We start from the raw sequence: 17,376 nt of genomic DNA on the forward strand, positions 1-17,376 counted from the left end.
GCCAGCAGTACGTACCTCCCAGGGCTGCGGGCAGGAAGGAAGGCGCTCTCTAGGGTGGCACCAAGTTGCTGGTTGCCCTCTCTCCATGCAGTCTGTGCGCACCGAGTGGGCACTGCGGTCGGGCGACACCCCTTCCACGCCCCCCCCGCCCCCGCTCCCGCTCCCGCTCCCCGGTCGCGGTCGCGGCGCGAGGCCCCGGAAGCCAGGTCGCCCCGCCCCCGCGCTCCTGCCCCGGCCCCCGCCCCGCGCCGGAGCCCCGCCCGCCTTCCGACGGGGGTGCGGCTCCAGGAAACGGCGCGCTCCCAGCTCCGCGCTCGGCCACCCGACGCGCCTCAGACGACCCCACCGACTAAGCCAGACCACCCGGCAGGCCCCAGCGGCGGCAGCGGAGAGCGCGGTCCCGGGTCGGAGCCTGGGACACCTCCGCACGGACGGGGCGGGCGGCGCGGACAGGCCATGGGGACCCGGGCCGGGCCAGCGGTGGCGGGCCAGCGGGAGCCCCGGGCCTGAGAAGTGGGTGGCGGGGCGGCGGAGGCCATGACCTCGGTGTGGAAGCGCCTGCAGCGCGTGGGCAAGCGGGCGGCCAAGTTCCAGTTCGTGGCCTGTTACCACGAGCTGGTGTTGGAGTGCACCAAGAAATGGTGAGTGGGAGGGAGGTCGGGGGGCTCCCCCGAACTTGCTGGGACCTCATCCGGCTCTTTGAGCCTGAGAGGACTCTGCCCCCAAGCCCAATGACCAAATGGGCCCCCACCCCAGCTTAGGCCCTGGTTCCGTTCCCAGGCTCGGAGATTCAGAAGTGCCCTTGCAATTTGTGGGACCCCTGGAGTTGGGGGCGTGGGCAGCCTTCCCCGCGCGGGGGTCAGGACTTTCAGGCCTGAGGTTCTGCCTGTGTCCATTCCTTCCTCAGCTGTGGTCAGGGCTGGGGGAGGGAGGCCGCATGTCTTGTGCCAGAAAGATGGTTCAGGGTGGCATTGGAAAAGGGATCAAGTTTTGAGGTCTGCAGGTGGCTAGGGCTGGGGCAGGAACCTCCCTGACCTTACTTAGTCCAGCTAAGAACAGAGATGTTGCCCTCTCCTCCCCTGCCATCTTGTTGAGCCAGAAGAACCCCTCCAACTCCCGCCTCTTCAGCCAGAGTGCTGGGAGGCTGGAAACATCTCCACAATGTCCTTAAAAGGGGAAACTGAGTGCTGGGAGGATTGAGGACGGAGGCGGGGAGCAGCTTAAAGGGGCCTGAGGACCTAGGAGGTTGTGGGTCCGGGAGGACAGGGTTGTGGAGGGCAAGGTGGCAGGGTGAGGGGTGATTCGCGAGAGGGTGCAGGCCCCAGCCCGGACTACCAACAGGCTCAGGGGCATCTCGTTCACATGCCGCCACCCATAGCTGCCCAGGCCCCTGCGTCACACCCTAAATATACGTGCTCGCTGGTGTCAGCTTCCCTTGGCTGGATTAGGGCACAGCTGTGGGGGCCTCACCCGCCAGGCGGGGCTAAATTTAGGCTCCCCAGGGGAAGGGCTGGGGCAGGAAGGGACCATGGGGTCCAGGGGGAGGGGAGTGAGCAGGAGGCTGGGGTACCTTGGGCAGCTGCCATATCCCTGGCCTTGCCCACACTGGGCCTGCTAGAGGGCCATTCATGTCTTTCAGCAGAGCCTGGGAGAGCTTGGGGCTGGCACTTGAACTCTGGCCTCTGGCTCCCGCTCCAGCATCCTTCGGGAGGCCAGGGAAACGCTGGGCACAGCAGGCTGAGGGTGCCGGTAGTGTCAACGCAGCTGAGTCACAGGCAGCTGTGGGTAGGGCCTCCTGGGCTGCTTAGCCTGGAGCCCAGGCCGGGAAGCTGCCCCTGCCCAGGTTGCAGCTTCCCAGGAGGGCGTGCCCAGCTTGAGTCAGGCTGCCCAGCCAAGCCCCGCCCTCCCTAGGCACCCCCTGTCCGCTTCCCCTTTCTGGGAAGGCCCCTTAGTTACCCTTGCTTTGCCATCGCTGGCAATTTGGGCTTGCGGAAGGGAACTTGGCTCCGGGCTGGAGGGCTCTAGGCTCAACCGCAAAAACTTGTTTGGCTCCAAACCTCTCTGGGCCTCAGCATCCTCAGGGTTAACAGAGAGTCACTTATCCTGGCTTGGCCCCTAGACGAACAGTGAGCTGGGCAAAGCCCAGCATCACGAGAGGGTGCAGGCATGGGGCTGGGTACAGGCAAGGCAAGTTCGCATGCTGCCCTTGGCCGGATTGTCCCCTCAAGCATCACTCCTCCTGGGCAGCAGTTGAACATCTAACCCAAAGGGGCCCTCTGCCCCCAGGCCCAGCCATGAGTCCACTCAGTGCCTGGGAATGGGCCCTGCACAGCCATCTCTGTCCTCTGGCTTTGCCTCTGCCTCTCCTCCATGTCTGACCTGGCACATGCTGTTCAGCTTAGATGTCACCCCCTGGAAGTCTTTTTTGATTGCCCTCCAGGCTCCACTGTCATCGTCTCGCTGAAAGCTGATCCTCCTTGGGACCCCTGGGCCCAGCAAAGGGCTGGACATGGCAGGCGAGGGATGGCGGTGTTGGTTAATGACAAGCTGACCCTCTGCTGCCTCTCTGGCCTCACCCCCAACTCTCTGCCCCTCTCTCTGACGTCACCCTCCAGCCACAGACCCTTGGACTTGCCATTCTCTCTTTCTCCAGATCGTCACACAGCCCATCCCCCTGCCACTCATCTCTGCCCAGACACCCAACCTCAAGGAGACCCCCAAGGGGTTCCCTCACATCACCCTGGAGTTCGCTTGTTAATTTATTGTCTTTCTTGACTGGTAGTCTGCCCCCACCTCCATTGTCCTCACAGGAAAGGTCTTGTCTCTCTTTTGCCCTCCTCTGTCCCCAAAACTGAGCTGGGTTTATGGTGGGCACTCCACAAACATCTTTGCGCGAAGGGACTTCTTTCATCCCTCATCTTTGTCTCTCCCTGTGTCGGAGTCTGCGTGTGTGCACGATGCTCACATGTGCATCTGCGTCTGGCATCTCTTGCTGGGTCCTTGTGTTTCTGTGTGTCTTGGTCTCTGTATGTGCCTGTCCCTGTCTCTCTTGCTGTCTTTCCTCATAGTCCCTGCCTGCCCACACTGTCTGGGCCTTTGCCCTTCTGCTCTGGCCCCACCCTGCCTTAGCAGCTCCACCCTGCACCCTGTGGCCCCAGATAAGGGGGCCACAGCATCCTCAGGGTTAACAGAGAGTCACTTATCCTGGCTTGGCCCCTAGACGAACAGTGAGCTGGGCAAAGCCCAGCATCACGAGAGGGTGCAGGCATGGGGCTGGGTACAGGCAAGGCAAGTTCGCATGCTGCCCTCGGCCGGATTGTCCCCTCAAGCATCACTCCTCCTGGGCAGCAGTTGAACATCTAACCCAAAGGGGCCCTCTGCCCCCAGGCCCAGCCATGAGTCCACTCAGTGCCTGGGAATGGGCCCTGCACAGCCATCTCTGTCCTCTGGCTGCCCAGGCCCTCTCCTAGAGGAGGGGGAGGTGGGCAGAAAGAAGACCCTGAGGGAGCTGGGGGAGGAGGAAGAGGAGATGGGGAGGCAGGTGAGCCTAACCAAGCAGCCTGCTCCCTTTCTCCCTCCCTCTCCCCCTCCCCCAGGCAGCCAGATAAGCTGGTGGTGGTATGGACCCGTCGGAACCGACGCATCTGCTCCAAGGTGGGGAAGGATGGCAACTGGGGATCCAGGTTAGGGATGGGGGCCAGTGGGAGGCTGATGGGGGCTGATGGGGGAGTGGAGTAAGGTTCAAGCTCAGATCAGAATCCACAGAGGGGAGAGGAAGATGGTGTCAAGGTTGGCGATAGGGGGTGCGGGTGGGAGGGAAGAGTTAAGATGTGGGGAGGACTCAGATTGCCCCTTGTAGGCCCACAGCTGGCAGCCGGGCATCCAGAACCCATACCGGGGCACCGTGGTGTGGATGGTACCTGAGAATGTGGACATCTCTGTGACCCTCTACAGGGTGAGTCTCTAGCCCTCCAGCATGCATGGCAACGGGGCAGGCAATTGCAACACAGGCAGTCACCCGGGTCTCCTGGTAGGTTGTTCATCCAGATAGAAGAGGATGCGGGGGGTGAGGCCAAGAATTAGGGGGGCCTGCTCAGCATCACTGGCCCAGGAGGTCTCCTTGGAGGAGGCAGCATTTACCCAACACATGCAGCATGAGAGGCAGCTGGGACCAGAACCTGGGGTGCATCCCAGGAGGAGGTAGCAACTACCGCGCGCACCTGTAATCCCAGCTACTCGGGAGGCTGAGGCACGAGAATTGCTTGAACCTAGGAGGCAAAGGTTGCAGTGAGCCAAGATCGTACCCCTGCACTCCAGCCTCGACGACAGAGCAAGACTCCATCTCAAAAAAAAAAAAAAAAAGCCACCACCACCAAGCACCTCCTAAGCCAGCACAGGCTCTGCTCCCTTTGCTGCCGCCCCAGCAGCATTGTACTCACCAGCACCCCTTCTTCCCAGGACCCCCACGTGGACCAGTATGAGGCTAAAGAGTGGACATTTATTATTGAAAATGTGAGTGTCTGGAGTGGGCTCAGGTCTGGAATCTTGGGGACCCTGGGACAGCACTGATGCCCCTTCTCCTGGTCTCTCCTCCGGCCCACAGGAGTCTAAGGGGCAGCGGAAGGTGCTGGCCACGGCTGAGGTGGACCTGGCCCGCCATGCAGGGCCCGTGCCTGCCCAAGTCCCACTGAGGCTGCGGCTGAAGCCGAAGTCAGTGAAGGTGGTGCAGGCTGAGCTGAGCCTCACTCTTTCGGGGGTGCTGCTACGGGAGGGCCGTGCCACGTGAGTGCCTACCTGCCCTCCTTGATCCTGGCCTGTGACCTCTGACCCCACCCTCACCTTTAACCTCTGCCCCCCAGGGACGATGACATGCAGAGTCTCGCAAGCCTCATGAGTGTGAAGCCTAGTGATGTGGGTAACTTGGATGACTTTGCTGAGAGTGATGAAGATGAGGCTCATGGCCCAGGAGCCCCCGAGGTCCGGGCTCGAGTCCCCCAGCCAGGTGGGCTCACAGCCTGCTGTGGATCAAGACTGCCAAGACCTGGGGAGGGAGGGTTACCCGGGCCACCAGCCACTTGCTGTGCCCGCCCTGTGATGGGAACTCATTACTGCCCAGGCAGTCCCAACCAACCCAGCAGCCTCAATCGTCCCAACCTGGCCGCTGGTCCCACGATAGCCTTGGTCTTCAGCTGAGTCCTGGAGAATGGGTTCCCAATGTCTCCACGGGCTCCTGGGTCCTCTCCTCATCCCTGTGTGGTGCTTGCCAGGCCCGTACCTGACCCAGGACAGCTAGGTCAGAAGCCTGGCTCCTGATCCCTCACCACCAGCCCTCCTGGGCCAGCTGGGGCTTCCTCATCCCTCCTTGCTGCTTGTCCAGGCTTTTTCTCTGTCCACTGTTGAGGTTCTCTCTCTCTTTCTCTCCACTTCTGTGGGCCTGTCTCTTCTCGCAGGCTGGGGCGGTTCCCTGAGGCCAGGGCGTTTCCCAGGTAGGCCCTGCACTGTAGTTGGGGGAGGGGGTCAGGCCTGCGGGGCCCTGCTCTGGGCTGACTCTGCCCTTCTCCCCTCTCCTACCACCCCCAGATCCCTCTCGAGAGCTGAAGACGCTTTGTGAGGAGGAGGAGGAAGGCCAAAGACGATCCCAGCAGGCAGGTGAGACCCAGGCTGGGGTAGGGGGTGGAGACTGGACCCCAGGTCACCGGGCCCAGGCCACAGTGTCCCCCTCTTTCTTCGCAGTTGCCAGCCCTTCTAATGCTGAGGATACCAGCCCAGCCCCTGTGAGTGCTCCTGCACCCCTGGCCAGAGCCTCCCAAGGCCAGGGGTCAGAACGAGCTACTGAAGCTGGGGGCCAGGTGGGCCCTGAGGCCCCAAGGCCCCCGGAAACCTCACCAGAGATGAGGTGAGCTTTGGAACCAACCCCACCCCCCATTGCCCCCTCATAGGTGCTGCAGTCCTCACCCCCACCAACCTGCCTCTCCAGGGCCCCAATAGTCTGAAGGGTGGGGAATGGTGCTGAGAGTTGGGGCCAAAGCAGCCCCCCAACTCCCCCTCCTGCTCTCTTCTCAGGTCTTCAAGGCAGCCAGGCCAGGACACGGCCCCCACCCCAGCCCCTCGGCTCCGGAAAGGCTCTGATGCCCTCCGGCCCCCAGTCCCCCAAGGGGAAGATGAGGTCCCCAAAACCTCAGGGGCTCCTCCAGCAGGATTGGGCTCTGCTAGGGAGACCCAGGCCCAGGCATGCCCTCAGGAAGGGACAGAAGCCCATGGAGCTAGGCTGGGCACGAGCATTGAGGATAAAGGCTCTGGAGACCCTTTTGGAAGGCAGAGACTCAAGGCTGAAGAGATGGACACTGAGGACAGGCCAGAGGCCAGTGGGGTGGACACTGAGCCCGGGTCAGGAGGCAGAGAGGCAAACACTAGGAGGTCAGGAGTCAAAGCTGGGGAGGCTGAAGAGAGTTCAGCAGTTTGTCAAGTGGATGCTGAGCAGAGGTCAAAGGTGAGACATGTGGACACTCAGGGACCAGAGGCGACAGGGGTGATGCCTGAGGCAAGATGCAGGGAGACCCCTGAGGCTCCTCCAAGGGGTTCTCAAGGGAGGCTGGGAATCAGGACCAGGGATGAGGCTCCCGCAGGCCTGAGCCTGCCCCCAGCGGAGCCTGCAGGGCACTCTGGGCAACTTGGTGACCTCAAGGGGGCCAGGGCTGCTGCAGGCCAGGAGAGAGAGGGTGCAGAAGTGAGGGGCGGAGCCCCTGGTATTGAGGGGACAGGCTTGGAGCAGGGCTCCTCTGTTGGAGCAATAAGCACCAGTCCCCAGGTGAGCAGCTGGCAGAGGGCCCTGTTATCAACTGCCCAGGGGGCAATATCCAGGGGTCTGGGAGGCTGGGAGGCAGAGGCTGGGGGTTCAGGGGTCCTGGAAACAGAGACTGAGGTGGTAGGGTTGGAGGTACTGGGAACCCAGGAGAAACAAGTTGAGGGGTCAGGGTTCCCAGAGACTAGGACACTAGAAATTGAGATATTGGGGGCCTTGGAGACAGAAGCAGCAAGATCAAGGGTCCTGGAGTCGGAGGTTGCTGGGACAGCACAGTGTGAGGGACTGGAGACCCAGGAAACAGAGGCGGGGGTCATAGAGACCCCAGGGACAGAGACTGAGGTATTGGGGGCCCAGAAAACAGAAGATGGGGGTTCAGGAGTTTTGCGGACAAGAACTACGATAGCAGAGACTGAGGTACTGGGGACTCAGGAGATATCTGGGGATTTGGGGCCACTGAAGATAGAAGATACAATAGAATCTGAGATGCTGAGGACCCAGGAGACAGAGGTGGAAGCTTCTAGGGTACCACAGTCAGAGGCTGAGGGGACAGAGGCTAAAATATTAGGGACTCAGGAGATAACAGCTAGAGATTCAGGGGTCCCAGAAATAGAAGCTGAGATAGCAGAGTCTGACATATTGGTAGCCCAGGAGATAGAGGCGGGGCTTTTGGGGGTTCCGGGAATAGAGACTGGGGCAGCAGAAGGTGTGATATTGGGGACCCAAGAGATAGCATCTAGGGATTCAAGGGTCCCAGGGATAGAAGCTGATATAACAGGGATCCAGGTGAAAGAGGTTGGGGGTTCAGAGGTTCCAGAGATAGAGACTGGGACAGCAGAAACTGAGATATTGGGGACCCAAGAGATAGCATCTAGGAGTTCACGGGTCCCAGGGCTAGAATCTGAGGTAGCTGGGGCCCAGGAGACAGAGGTGGGGGGTTCAGGGATCTCAGGGCCAGAGGCTGGAATGGCAGAGGCCCGAGTACTGATGACACGAAAGACAGAAATTATAGTTCCAGAGGCTGAGAAGGAAGAGACTCAGACTTCGGGGGTCCAGGAAGCAGAGACTGGAGTTGGGAGTGCTCTCAAATATGAGGCTTTAAGGGCCCCAGTCACTCAGCCAAGAGTTTTAGGATCCCAGGAAGCAAAAGCAGAGATTTCAGGAGTACAAGGGTCAGAGACTCAAGTTCTGAGAGTCCAGGAGGCAGAGGCTGGGGTTTGGGGGATGTCAGAGGGCAAATCTTGGGCTTGGGGGGCCCAGGAAGCAGAGATGAAGGTTTTAGAGTCTCCGGAGAACAAATCTGGTACTTTTAAGGCCCAGGAAGCGGAGGCTGGGGTCTTGGGAAATGAGAAGGGGAAAGAAGCTGAGGGAAGCCTCACAGAGGCCAGCCTGCCTGAAGCACAGGTGGCCAGTGGGGCAGCGGCTGGGGCGCCCAGGGCCTCTTCCCCAGAGAAGGCTGAAGAGGACAGGAGGCTGCCGTGCAGCCAGGTAGGGATGGGGGCCGCCGAGGGCCCAGTCTGCTGCTTCCCACTAACCTGGGGCTGAGCGAACGGCGGCTCTGCATGGACCCACCTGGTGGAATGGGATCGGGTGGGGTGGGGGGCTCAGCTTGAAGGAGCCCACTCATCCCCTCCTCTCTCAGGATGCCCTGGCTCTCTTACCCCATCTTCCCTGGGCCACATGGAGCTGGACACCTCTAAGCTGATTTTCTGGGCTGACTGTGAGGTGTGGCTGCTGGTGACCTCTGATCTTGTCTGGGGGCCACTGACCTTTTAGGTGACCTTGGCAGATAACCCTGGATCTGGAAACCCTTTTACCTGGCCCCAAGGCTCTGGCCAGTGGTCTCTGGTGACCCCTGCAAGCTCAGAGATGGGGCTGTTTTGTGCCAGGCATGAGCTTCCCCAAGAGGCAGAGGGCACAGATCCCATTTATACATTCCCTAAGCCCACCCCTATGTCCCCAGGCACCACCTGCCCTGGTCAGCTCCAGCCAGTCCCTGCTGGAGTGGTGCCAGGAAGTCACCGCTGGCTACCGTGGCGTCTGCATCACTAACTTCACCACATCCTGGCGCAATGGCTTGGCCTTCTGTGCCATCCTGCACCGATTCTACCCAGACAAGATGTGAGCTGCCAGAGGGGTGGGAACGAAGCGGGGAGCCATCAGGGAGGGCAGTGTGGACCCAGCCTCTGACCAGCACTCTCTCTGCAGTGACTATGCCTCCCTAGACCCGCTCAACATCAAGCAGAACAACAAGCAGGTGAGATGGGGTCGGGGGACTGCCTGGAGGGAAGGAGGGTCTGGAGAGCCAGGCTTTCAGTCTCAGATTTGGAGAAAGTGGACTGCCGGGCCCAGCAGTGGCTTCTGGAAGTTCTGCCACTTTTTACCCCTTTGGTCATTAAATTGTTTGTTTTCCTTATTTTCGTTTGTTTGTTTTAAAGCGTTTTTCCTCCCTTAGATGGTTTTTCCAAAACCACCCTTTGGTAACGGGGTGGACCGTGTGCCGTTGCTAAGCAACGCGAGGGCGGGCCCCGTTGCTGGATTTTCCTCGCTAGGAGGGGGCGGTGTTGCTAGGCAAAACCCGGGGTGCCAATCCCGGGGACCCCCTCCGCGAGGCGGCACCGCAGCGTTGCCGGGTGGCGCGGGCCACCGCCGCTGCTGACCCCGAGTGCACCCTTCCCCTAGGCCTTCGATGGCTTCGCGGCTCTGGGCGTGTCGCGGCTGCTGGAGCCCGCGGACATGGTGCTGCTGTCGGTGCCCGACAAGCTTATCGTCATGACGTACCTGTGCCAGATCCGCGCCTTCTGCACCGGGCAGGAACTGCAGCTGGTACAGCTGGAGGGCGGCGGCGGCGCCGGCACGTACCGCGTGGGCAGCGCCCAGCCCAGCCCGCCCGACGACCTGGACGCCGGAGGCCTGGCGCAGCGGCTGCGCGGTCACGGGGCCGAGGGGCCCGAGGAGCCCAAGGAGGCCGCGGACCGCGCGGACGGGGCGGCCCCGGGGGCGGCCTCCAGGAATGCGGACGCGGGCCGCGCCTCCAAGGACGGCGGGGCCGAGGCCCCCCGAGAGGCGCGACCCGCGGAGGTCCCGGCCGAGGGGCTGGTGAACGGGGCGGCGGCGCCGGGCGGCGGCGGCGTGAGGCTGCGGCGGCCCTCGGTCAACGGGGAGCCCGGGCCGGTGCCCCCGCCCCGCGCGCACGGCTCCTTCTCCCACGTGCGCGACGCCGACCTGCTCAAGAAGAGGCGCTCGCGGCTGCGAAACAGCAGCTCCTTCTCGGTGGACGATGCGGACGCGGGAGCCGCGGGGGCTGCGGCTGCAGTGAGTGTCAGGGCTCCTTTCTTCCCCCGCCGCAGCGCGGGGTCCCGGGAAGCTGGGCAGAGAATGGGCGAGTCCCCAGGGGTCCCAAGGACTGAGCTGGCGCGAGGGTGATGGTTTCAGAGTGGCGGGGCTCGGCTGGACCCGGAGGGGCTTTCAGATCAGAGGGACTCTGGTGCTGTGGAAGAGTCCTCTGGGGTGGTAGTGAGCTCCCCGTTAGGGGACGCATTTGAGCAAAGGCCCGCCAGGCAGGGTCCCCGGCTTTGCGGCCAGACTGGGATAAGTGCTGAGGGTTTTTAGTGCTTGGCACTTGGTGTGGGAATCATAGGCCGCAGTAGGAAGTTCCTGGAGGATCCACGTTCCTGGCACTCTGCCCAGTGCTTGGTAGGCTGGAAGGTGGGTTTGGGCATTTCTTTCCCTGCAGGTGGCTCATCGTCAATCAGCAGCCACCCTGCCCCATAAGCTGGGTGCAGACTATCTGTACTCAAGGAGGATTCTCCAAGGCCTCCCAGCCCCAGGACTCTGGCGTGCATCTTTAACTCCAGATGCTGGAGACCAGTCTCCTCTTTTCTTACAATGGAAGGTTGGAGATGTGAGATCGTGAGGGCCCGTGTCCCTGCTGTCATCCCCTATGGGTTGTAGGTCATCTCCTAGAGTGTCATGACACTGTGCTGAAGGGGACATGGTCCCAGAAAGAGCAGGGATTTGCTCAGTGACCCACAGCTGCTGGAGTCCAGGACACGGGCTTTCCAGCTGGGGTCCCAGCACTGCCCCATCCTGCCTGTCAAACAAGGGGCAGCTCTGCCAGGCTGCTGCAAACCTTCAACTGTCCAGGAATGACCCCTGCATTTGAAGGAAAGGAGTGAATTCATTGGGAAAGCCTTTCTGGAAGAAGCCATTATTTGAGCTAGGTTCATAAGATGGCCAGGCTCTTCCCAGGTGAAAAATGAGTGGGGTTCTCAAATGGTGGGACCTGCATTAGCAAAAATGTGGCAGCAGGAAAGTTCAGGTCTCGTTTAGGGAACTGCCAGCCATCTCCTGGAAGGTCCATAAGTGGCAATGAGGCCAGGCTGAGAGCAGGAGTCCTGGGTGTAGGGTCAGAGGCACCGCGTTGAGCCTGTGAGTGAGAGACAGAGGGCATGGGTGACGCCCACCTGTAGGAGATGTGATACACAGGAGTCAAGAGGATGAGGCCAGCTTTGGCCCATCTGTTGGCCTCATTAATGTGTGTCAGTGGCTCTTTAAATCTTAAAGGGGAGGTGCTAACCTATGCCCCTCTGGGCCCAAGTTCCAGCATCTGGTCTTTCCAAGTCAGGCCTTCCCCCAGCTCTTGTCTCACAGGAGATATCTGACCCATGGGGCTGGAGGGGACTCCTCATTGGCCACCCCCATCCCTCATGCCCATTGTGTGCAGTGGGAGGTGGTCTGGCCTGGCCTGGCCCTTGGGAGCTCCCAAAGTCCTGGTCTTCCTGGAGGAGGGGTCAGGCATGAGGGTATTGAAAGAGGAATTTGAGGCCGGGCACCGTGGCTCATACCTGTTGTAATCCCAGCACTTTGGGAGGCAGAGGTGGGCTGATCACGAGGTTAGGAGATCGAGACCATCCTGGCCAACATGGTGAAACCCTGTCTCTACTAAAATACAAAAAATTAGCTGGGCATGGTGGTACAGGCCTGTAGTCCCAGCTACTCGGGAGGCTGAGGCAGGGGAATTGTTTGAACCCCAGAGGCGGAGGTCTCAGTGAGCCGAGATCGTGCCACTGCACTCCAGCCTGGCGACAGAGCAAGACTCCATCTCAAAAAAAAAAAAAAGAGGAATTTGAGTTAGACATGAGGAAGCACTGGAATTCCCACGAGGCCTGGCACGAGGAAGCTTCGCTGTTGCTGAGGCTGGATTTCTCCACTCTCCTGCCCCTGCCTGTCTGGACAGCTCAGCACTCTCTATGTGCCTGGCCTGCCCATGGACTCTTAGAGTGTGTATGAAAGCCTTTTGCAAGGTGGTATTGAGGCCCCCTGCAAGTTGCTATTAAAAAAAGGGAGCTGTGTATATCCCTAGATTCCTTTCTAGAAGCCCTGCAGCTCCCAGGTCACATAGGGCTGGGCTTTCTCCCATTTTACATACAAGGACACAAACAGAGGCCCCATGGGTGTGACTGGCCCTGAGGCACACAGCAAGTTGGTGGCCAAGCTTGGGAACAAACTTCTGGGTTAGACAACCCTGGGCCCTAGACCAGACCCTTTAGGAGCCTCATCTCTGACCCTCAGTTTCCTCATCTGTAAAGTGGGGAGGGTCATGGTCCCTGCCTCACAGGGCTGTTGGGAGGATTCAGTGAGTCAATGCACATAAAGTGCTTTTAAGTGCCTGGCACAGAAACACTTGGTAGATATTAGCTGCTGTTATTAGTCAATGTACCCTGACTATATTTTCTGGGCCCAGCTCTGTATAAGGGGGAGACATGGGAAACCAGCAGCTGTGACGGGGTGAGTGGGGGTTGGAGCTGTGATGGGGGAGGCCATGAGAGCAGCATGTGCCCAGCCTGGGGATCAGAGGAGGCTTCTGGAGACATGGAAGTCAGGGAGGGAGGCGGGAAGAGTGCAGGGGCCCCGGCAGGGGGGTCTCTGGAGGAAGTAGGGCTGGGCTGGGTTATGGAGGTCACATTGGTACCAGGCACCCCAAGATGGAGGCTGACTCTAGGCTGAGAAAGCTATTTTGGGAACTGAAAGTCGGTCACTGTGGCCAGGGGGCGGTGTCTAGGCATGGCTCAGGGTGGTAGGAACATTGAGTCTGGGGCCGCCTGAGGCTTTGGCATGAGGCTGGGGGGCTGAGGAGAGATGTGAAACAGTTACACCGGGGGTGAAGGTGTCAGAGAGGCCTCTCAGTTTCAGCTTGAGTCAGCAGGCAGGCCATGGTGGTGGCTGGTGGGGAAGCCACCACTGCCCCAGGCCAGAGAGGATGGCCTCTGAGCCAGGGATGTCCAGGGCTGCCTCTCAGAGAGGTACAGGTGGGAGTGGACACAGGCGGCTCAACCACTGTACCTGCCCCATGACCCCGACACAGGTCAGATGACCCAGATATGGGGGGCCAGGGCAGGAGCAGTTGAGGGGCCAGGCTGTCAGCTGAGCCGAAAGTTGGGGACCCCCAGGGCTGACAGTCCCAGCAAGTCACTAGGGGCGGGCAGGCACATGGGGTCAGCCCTGCCCTTCCAGGCTAAAATTCAGAGATCCAGCCAGCCTGGCTTGTCCTGTATGTGTGAGCGTACAGCAGCTGCTCCTGGGTGTGGGAACTGAAAAGGCAACAGGGCACCCCCTTTTGGCCAGGAGGTGGAGGTGCTGGCTCAGGAGGGTCCAGGTCTGGGGAGCCCTGAGGACAGAAGGGGAGGGAGCCTGGGTGGGGCCTCTGCAGGAGGCAGGGCTGGGCTGGGTCACACAGATGGGGCCATATGGGGCAGTGCAACGGTCACTGCATGGGGCCCTGGCCATGATGGAGAAGCCAGCACTAGGTGACAGAAGTCAGAGGTGGCCTGAGGGAGTTCCACGGAGGAGAAGTCGAGGCCGGGGGTGGTGGGTCACACCTGTAATCCCAGCACTTTGGGAGGCCAAAGCAGGCAGATCACCTGAGGTCAGGAGTTCGAGACCAGCCTGGCTAACATGGTGAAACCCTGTCTCTACTAAAAATACAAAAATTAGCTGGGCATGGTGGCGGGTGGCTACTTGGGAGGCTGAGGCAGGAGAATCACCTGAACCAGGAGGTGGAGGTTGCAGTGAGCCATGATCCTGCCACTGCACCCCAGCCAGGGCACCAGAGCGAGACTCCATCTCAAAAAAAAAAAGAGTAGGGAGGAGAGGCCTGGGCTGGGCCCTTCACAGGCTCTCATCCTGTGAGGCCGGAGCTCAGCCCAGCCCCAGGAGGGGAATTGGGAGGCTTGGACCCTGGGCGTGGGTGGGCCCAGGGCCACAGGGCCAGGAAGGCTGCAGGCCATGGCCTTTGCTTGAGGAGGCATTTTCCTTGGAAGGAGGTGGGCCCAGGGGTTCTGTGCATGTAGGACTAGAGGAGGGGCAGGGGCAGGCAGGGGCTGGGGTCAAGGACCCCTCTTCCTCTCTGTGTGAGTGGTTCTGGCTGGCCCTAGGCCCAGGCTGGCGGGAAACCCCTCCCAGCCCTCACCGGCCCCTTCTTCCACAGGAAGGCCAGGCCCCTGACCCTAGCCCTGCCCCGGGCCCACCCACAGCTGCAGCCTCTCAACAGCCCCCTGGTGAGTAGCAGGAGTGGTGACCATCTCAGTTCAGGCTGCTCACAAAGCCTGGACTGGGGACTTCCTGGGGGTGGGTGGTGGTTAGGGGGTGCCTTATCATCATCTCTGTCTGCAGGTGGGAGTCCCCCGTCAGAGGAGCCACCCCCAAGCCCAGGGGAGGAGGCTGGGCTGGTAAGGAGGGCTAAGTGGGAGGAGCTGATGGGTGAGCACCTCCTATTCAGAGCCTGGGCTGAGTCCACCCTGTTCTCTGCCTTTTCCATCCCCAGCAACGGTTCCAGGACACAAGTCAGTATGTGTGTGCAGAGCTGCAGGCCCTGGAACAGGAGCAGAGGCAGATAGATGGGCGGGCAGCTGAGGTGGAGACGCAGCTGAGGAGCCTCATGGAGTCAGGTGGGACATACATCTGGGGGTGCCTTCCCCAACACATGCCACTAGGTCTGTCCGGCCCTGCAGCTGTTCCTGACCTTGGGAGGAGCTGGGAGGAGGCACGGCTGGCGTCAGCGTTCCCATTTTACAGCCAGGCATGCTGAGGCCCTGAAGTGGCTTCCTCGAGGCACACAGTTCTGGCTTCTGGGATGTCATAAGGGAGCAAACCCCCTCCCCCAACCCCCAGGTGCCCTACCCTGACACCGGGGGCAGGGGGCAGGCCTGGTGACTGTCCCTGTCCAATGCAGGTGCCAACAAGCTGCAGGAGGAGGTGCTGATCCAGGAGTGGTTCACCCTGGTCAACAAGAAGAATGCTCTCATCCGGAGGCAGGACCAGCTGCAGCTGCTGTGAGTGCTGGCCCCGGGCTAGGAGAGCAGAGGGACGCTTAGCTACTTTGGTTAGGGTTCTTCACTACTTTCTTCTTCCTACAGAGATCTTTTTGACAAATGATTCCTCTTCCATCTTACTGTTTTTGTCCTAACCAAATTGCTGTTTAAAGTGTAAAACTGGCCAGGCACGGTGGCTCATGCCTGTAATCCCAGCACTTGGGGAGGCCGAGGCAGGCGGATCACCTGAGGTCAGGAGTTCAAGACCAGCCAACATGGTGAAACTCCATCTCTACTAAAAATACAAAAATTAGCCAAGTATGGTGGCACGCATCTGTAATCCCAGCAACTTGGAAGGCTGAGGCAGGAGAATCACTTGAACCCGGGAGGCAGAGGTTGCAGTGAGCCGAGATCAGACATTCATTACACTCTAGTCTGGGCAACAGAGCGAGACTCTTGTCTCAAAAAATAAAAATTAAAACAAAATTAAGGGTAAAACTCTTAAATTGGAATTATTTTTACTAATAAGAAAACCGGCTGGGTGCGGTGGCTCACGCCTGTAATCCCAGCACTTTGGGAGGCCGAGGCGGGCAGATCACAAGGTCAGGAGATTGAGACCATCCTGGCTAACACAGTGAAACCCCATCTCTACTAAAAATACAAAACATTAGCCGGGCGTGGTGGCAGGCGCCTGTAGTTCCAGCTTCTGGGAAGGCTGAGGCAGGAGAATCGCTTGAACCCTCCCAGGGTTCAGAGATTGCAGTGAGCCGAGATCGCGCACTCCAGCCTGGGTAACAGAGGCAGACTCCGTCTCAAAAAAAAAAAAAAGAAAGAAAGAAAACAGAAAACTGAGGCCCAGGAAGGTGAGGGCTGAATTCCCCAGTGTCACCCTGTTCCTTTACAGTAAGGAAAACAGAAGCCCAGAGAGATCTGATCTGGTTCCCATGTGGGGTCCGAAGCCACTCTGCGGCCATTGCCTTTGTCATCCTGCCGGGTGGAGACAGCTTTGTCTCCCTTTTGCGTTTGGGATCATTTTTCGGAATAACTGTAGCCAGTGCTTCCTGTTTGTGAGGACTGTTCATCCAAATAATCCTTCGGGGGTCCTTCTGGGGTGTGTGTGGGAGGGGCAACACAAACGCCCAGCAATTGGAGAAAACAGAAGAAAAGAGATAATGTGGTCTGGAGACTGGAGGATAGCGCTGCGGTCAGCCCTGCCCTGGGGGAACTGCTGGGGAGGTGGGATGGGGTCAGGGAGTGGCCAGAGCCCTGGGCACTCTCTCCCTACGCCCCTTTTCCTGACCTGCCGCCACCCCCGCCCCCAACCTTCCAGCATCGAGGAGCAGGACTTGGAGCGAAGGTTCGAGTTGCTGAGCCGCGAGCTGCGGGCCATGCTGGCCATCGAAGGTGGGACATGGGCTCAGTGGGCGGGAGGCAGGACAGAGCCAGGGTGGAGGCGGCACAGCGCTGGGCCCGCGCTTCCTGACGCTTAGCCGCTTCGACCCTCAGACTGGCAGAAAACGTCCGCTCAGCAGCACCGAGAGCAGCTCCTACTGGAGGAGCTAGTGTCGCTGGTGAACCAGCGCGACGAGCTAGTCCGGGACCTGGACCACAAGGAGCGGATGTGAGTGGCGCTGGGCGGCGCTGGGAGTTGGGAAGGTCCGGGACGGGCTCCCGCAGAGGGCTGGGTGTGGACCCCGCCCAACGGCGCGCTGACTCGAACCCGTTCCCCCCAGCGCCCTGGAGGAGGACGAGCGCCTGGAGCGCGGCCTGGAACAGCGGCGCCGCAAGCTGAGCCGGCAGTTGAGCCGGCGGGAACGCTGCGTGCTGAGTTGAGGCCGCCGGCCCGAGTGGCCCGTAACTTCTCGCGCCTCCGGCGTCTGCCGCAGCCCCGGGCCTGCGCTGCGGAGGACCCGGCCGTCCCGGAGGCCGCGCGCGTGTCCGCTAGGGGCCGCCGGCGCCCTTCCGAGTACGGGGCAGGGCGGATCCCCGACCCCACGGGCGGAGCGGCTGCTGTATTTATTTGTCACCGAGGATGTGTGCGCGCTCGCGGCGGGTGCGGGGTCCTCCCCGACGGCACTGCCGGGCCGGCGGCCTCGGGGAAAGGGATGCCTGGGCACTGCCGCCCCGCGCCGGCTTGCCTTCCTGTTCTCCAGAGCAATAAAGTTGGACGAGGCTACCCCAGCGCCGGTCTTTTCTTCGCTCCACCTGGGCTCTGAATAGGCGGAGGAGAGTGGGCCGAGGCTGAGGAGAGCGGCTCTGCCA

General features: G+C 60.6%; 1 protein-coding gene across 7 annotated transcripts; it reads left to right on the forward strand.

The window, feature by feature from the left end:
* Nucleotides 1-286: 286 nt before the first annotated feature.
* EHBP1L1 (EH domain binding protein 1 like 1) lies at nucleotides 287-17,290 on the forward strand. 7 transcript variants are annotated; one of them, XM_032153433.2, is made up of 21 exons: nucleotides 291-641; nucleotides 3,597-3,654; nucleotides 3,860-3,955; nucleotides 4,459-4,512; nucleotides 4,604-4,782; nucleotides 4,860-5,002; nucleotides 5,451-5,486; nucleotides 5,581-5,649; nucleotides 5,734-5,896; nucleotides 6,064-6,490; nucleotides 8,117-8,290; nucleotides 8,766-8,923; nucleotides 9,011-9,059; nucleotides 9,485-10,117; nucleotides 14,292-14,361; nucleotides 14,477-14,532; nucleotides 14,628-14,751; nucleotides 15,036-15,135; nucleotides 16,445-16,518; nucleotides 16,621-16,735; nucleotides 16,848-17,290. In XM_032153433.2, exons 1-21 carry the CDS (start codon nucleotides 538-540, stop codon nucleotides 16,945-16,947), a joined length of 2,982 nt encoding a protein of 993 aa, XP_032009324.1. In that variant the 5' UTR covers nucleotides 291-537; the 3' UTR covers nucleotides 16,948-17,290. The 7 variants fall into 7 exon arrangements, with proteins under 7 accessions (XP_032009323.1, XP_032009324.1, XP_032009322.1 ...); XM_032153431.2 differs by having other exon boundaries at nucleotides 6,064-8,290; XM_032153434.2 differs by lacking the exon at nucleotides 8,117-8,290.
* The last annotated feature ends 86 nt before the right edge of the window (nucleotides 17,291-17,376 follow it).

The sequence above is a fragment of the Hylobates moloch genome, unplaced genomic scaffold (genome assembly GCF_009828535.3).
Source record: "Hylobates moloch isolate HMO894 unplaced genomic scaffold, HMol_V3 SCAFFOLD_5, whole genome shotgun sequence".
NCBI classification, from domain to species: Eukaryota; Metazoa; Chordata; class Mammalia; order Primates; family Hylobatidae; genus Hylobates; species Hylobates moloch.

Coding starts and splice junctions, on each gene's coding strand:
- EHBP1L1 (XM_032153431.2), top strand. CDS start 538: ATGACCTCGGTGTGGAAGCGCCTGCAGCGCGTGGGCAAGCGGGCGGCC. Junction 5,003..5,450: donor GGCTCGAGTCCCCCAGCCAG/GTGGGCTCACAG, acceptor CTCTTCTCGCAG/GCTGGGGCGGTTCCCTGAGG. Junction 10,118..14,291: donor CCGCGGGGGCTGCGGCTGCA/GTGAGTGTCAGG, acceptor CTTCTTCCACAG/GAAGGCCAGGCCCCTGACCC.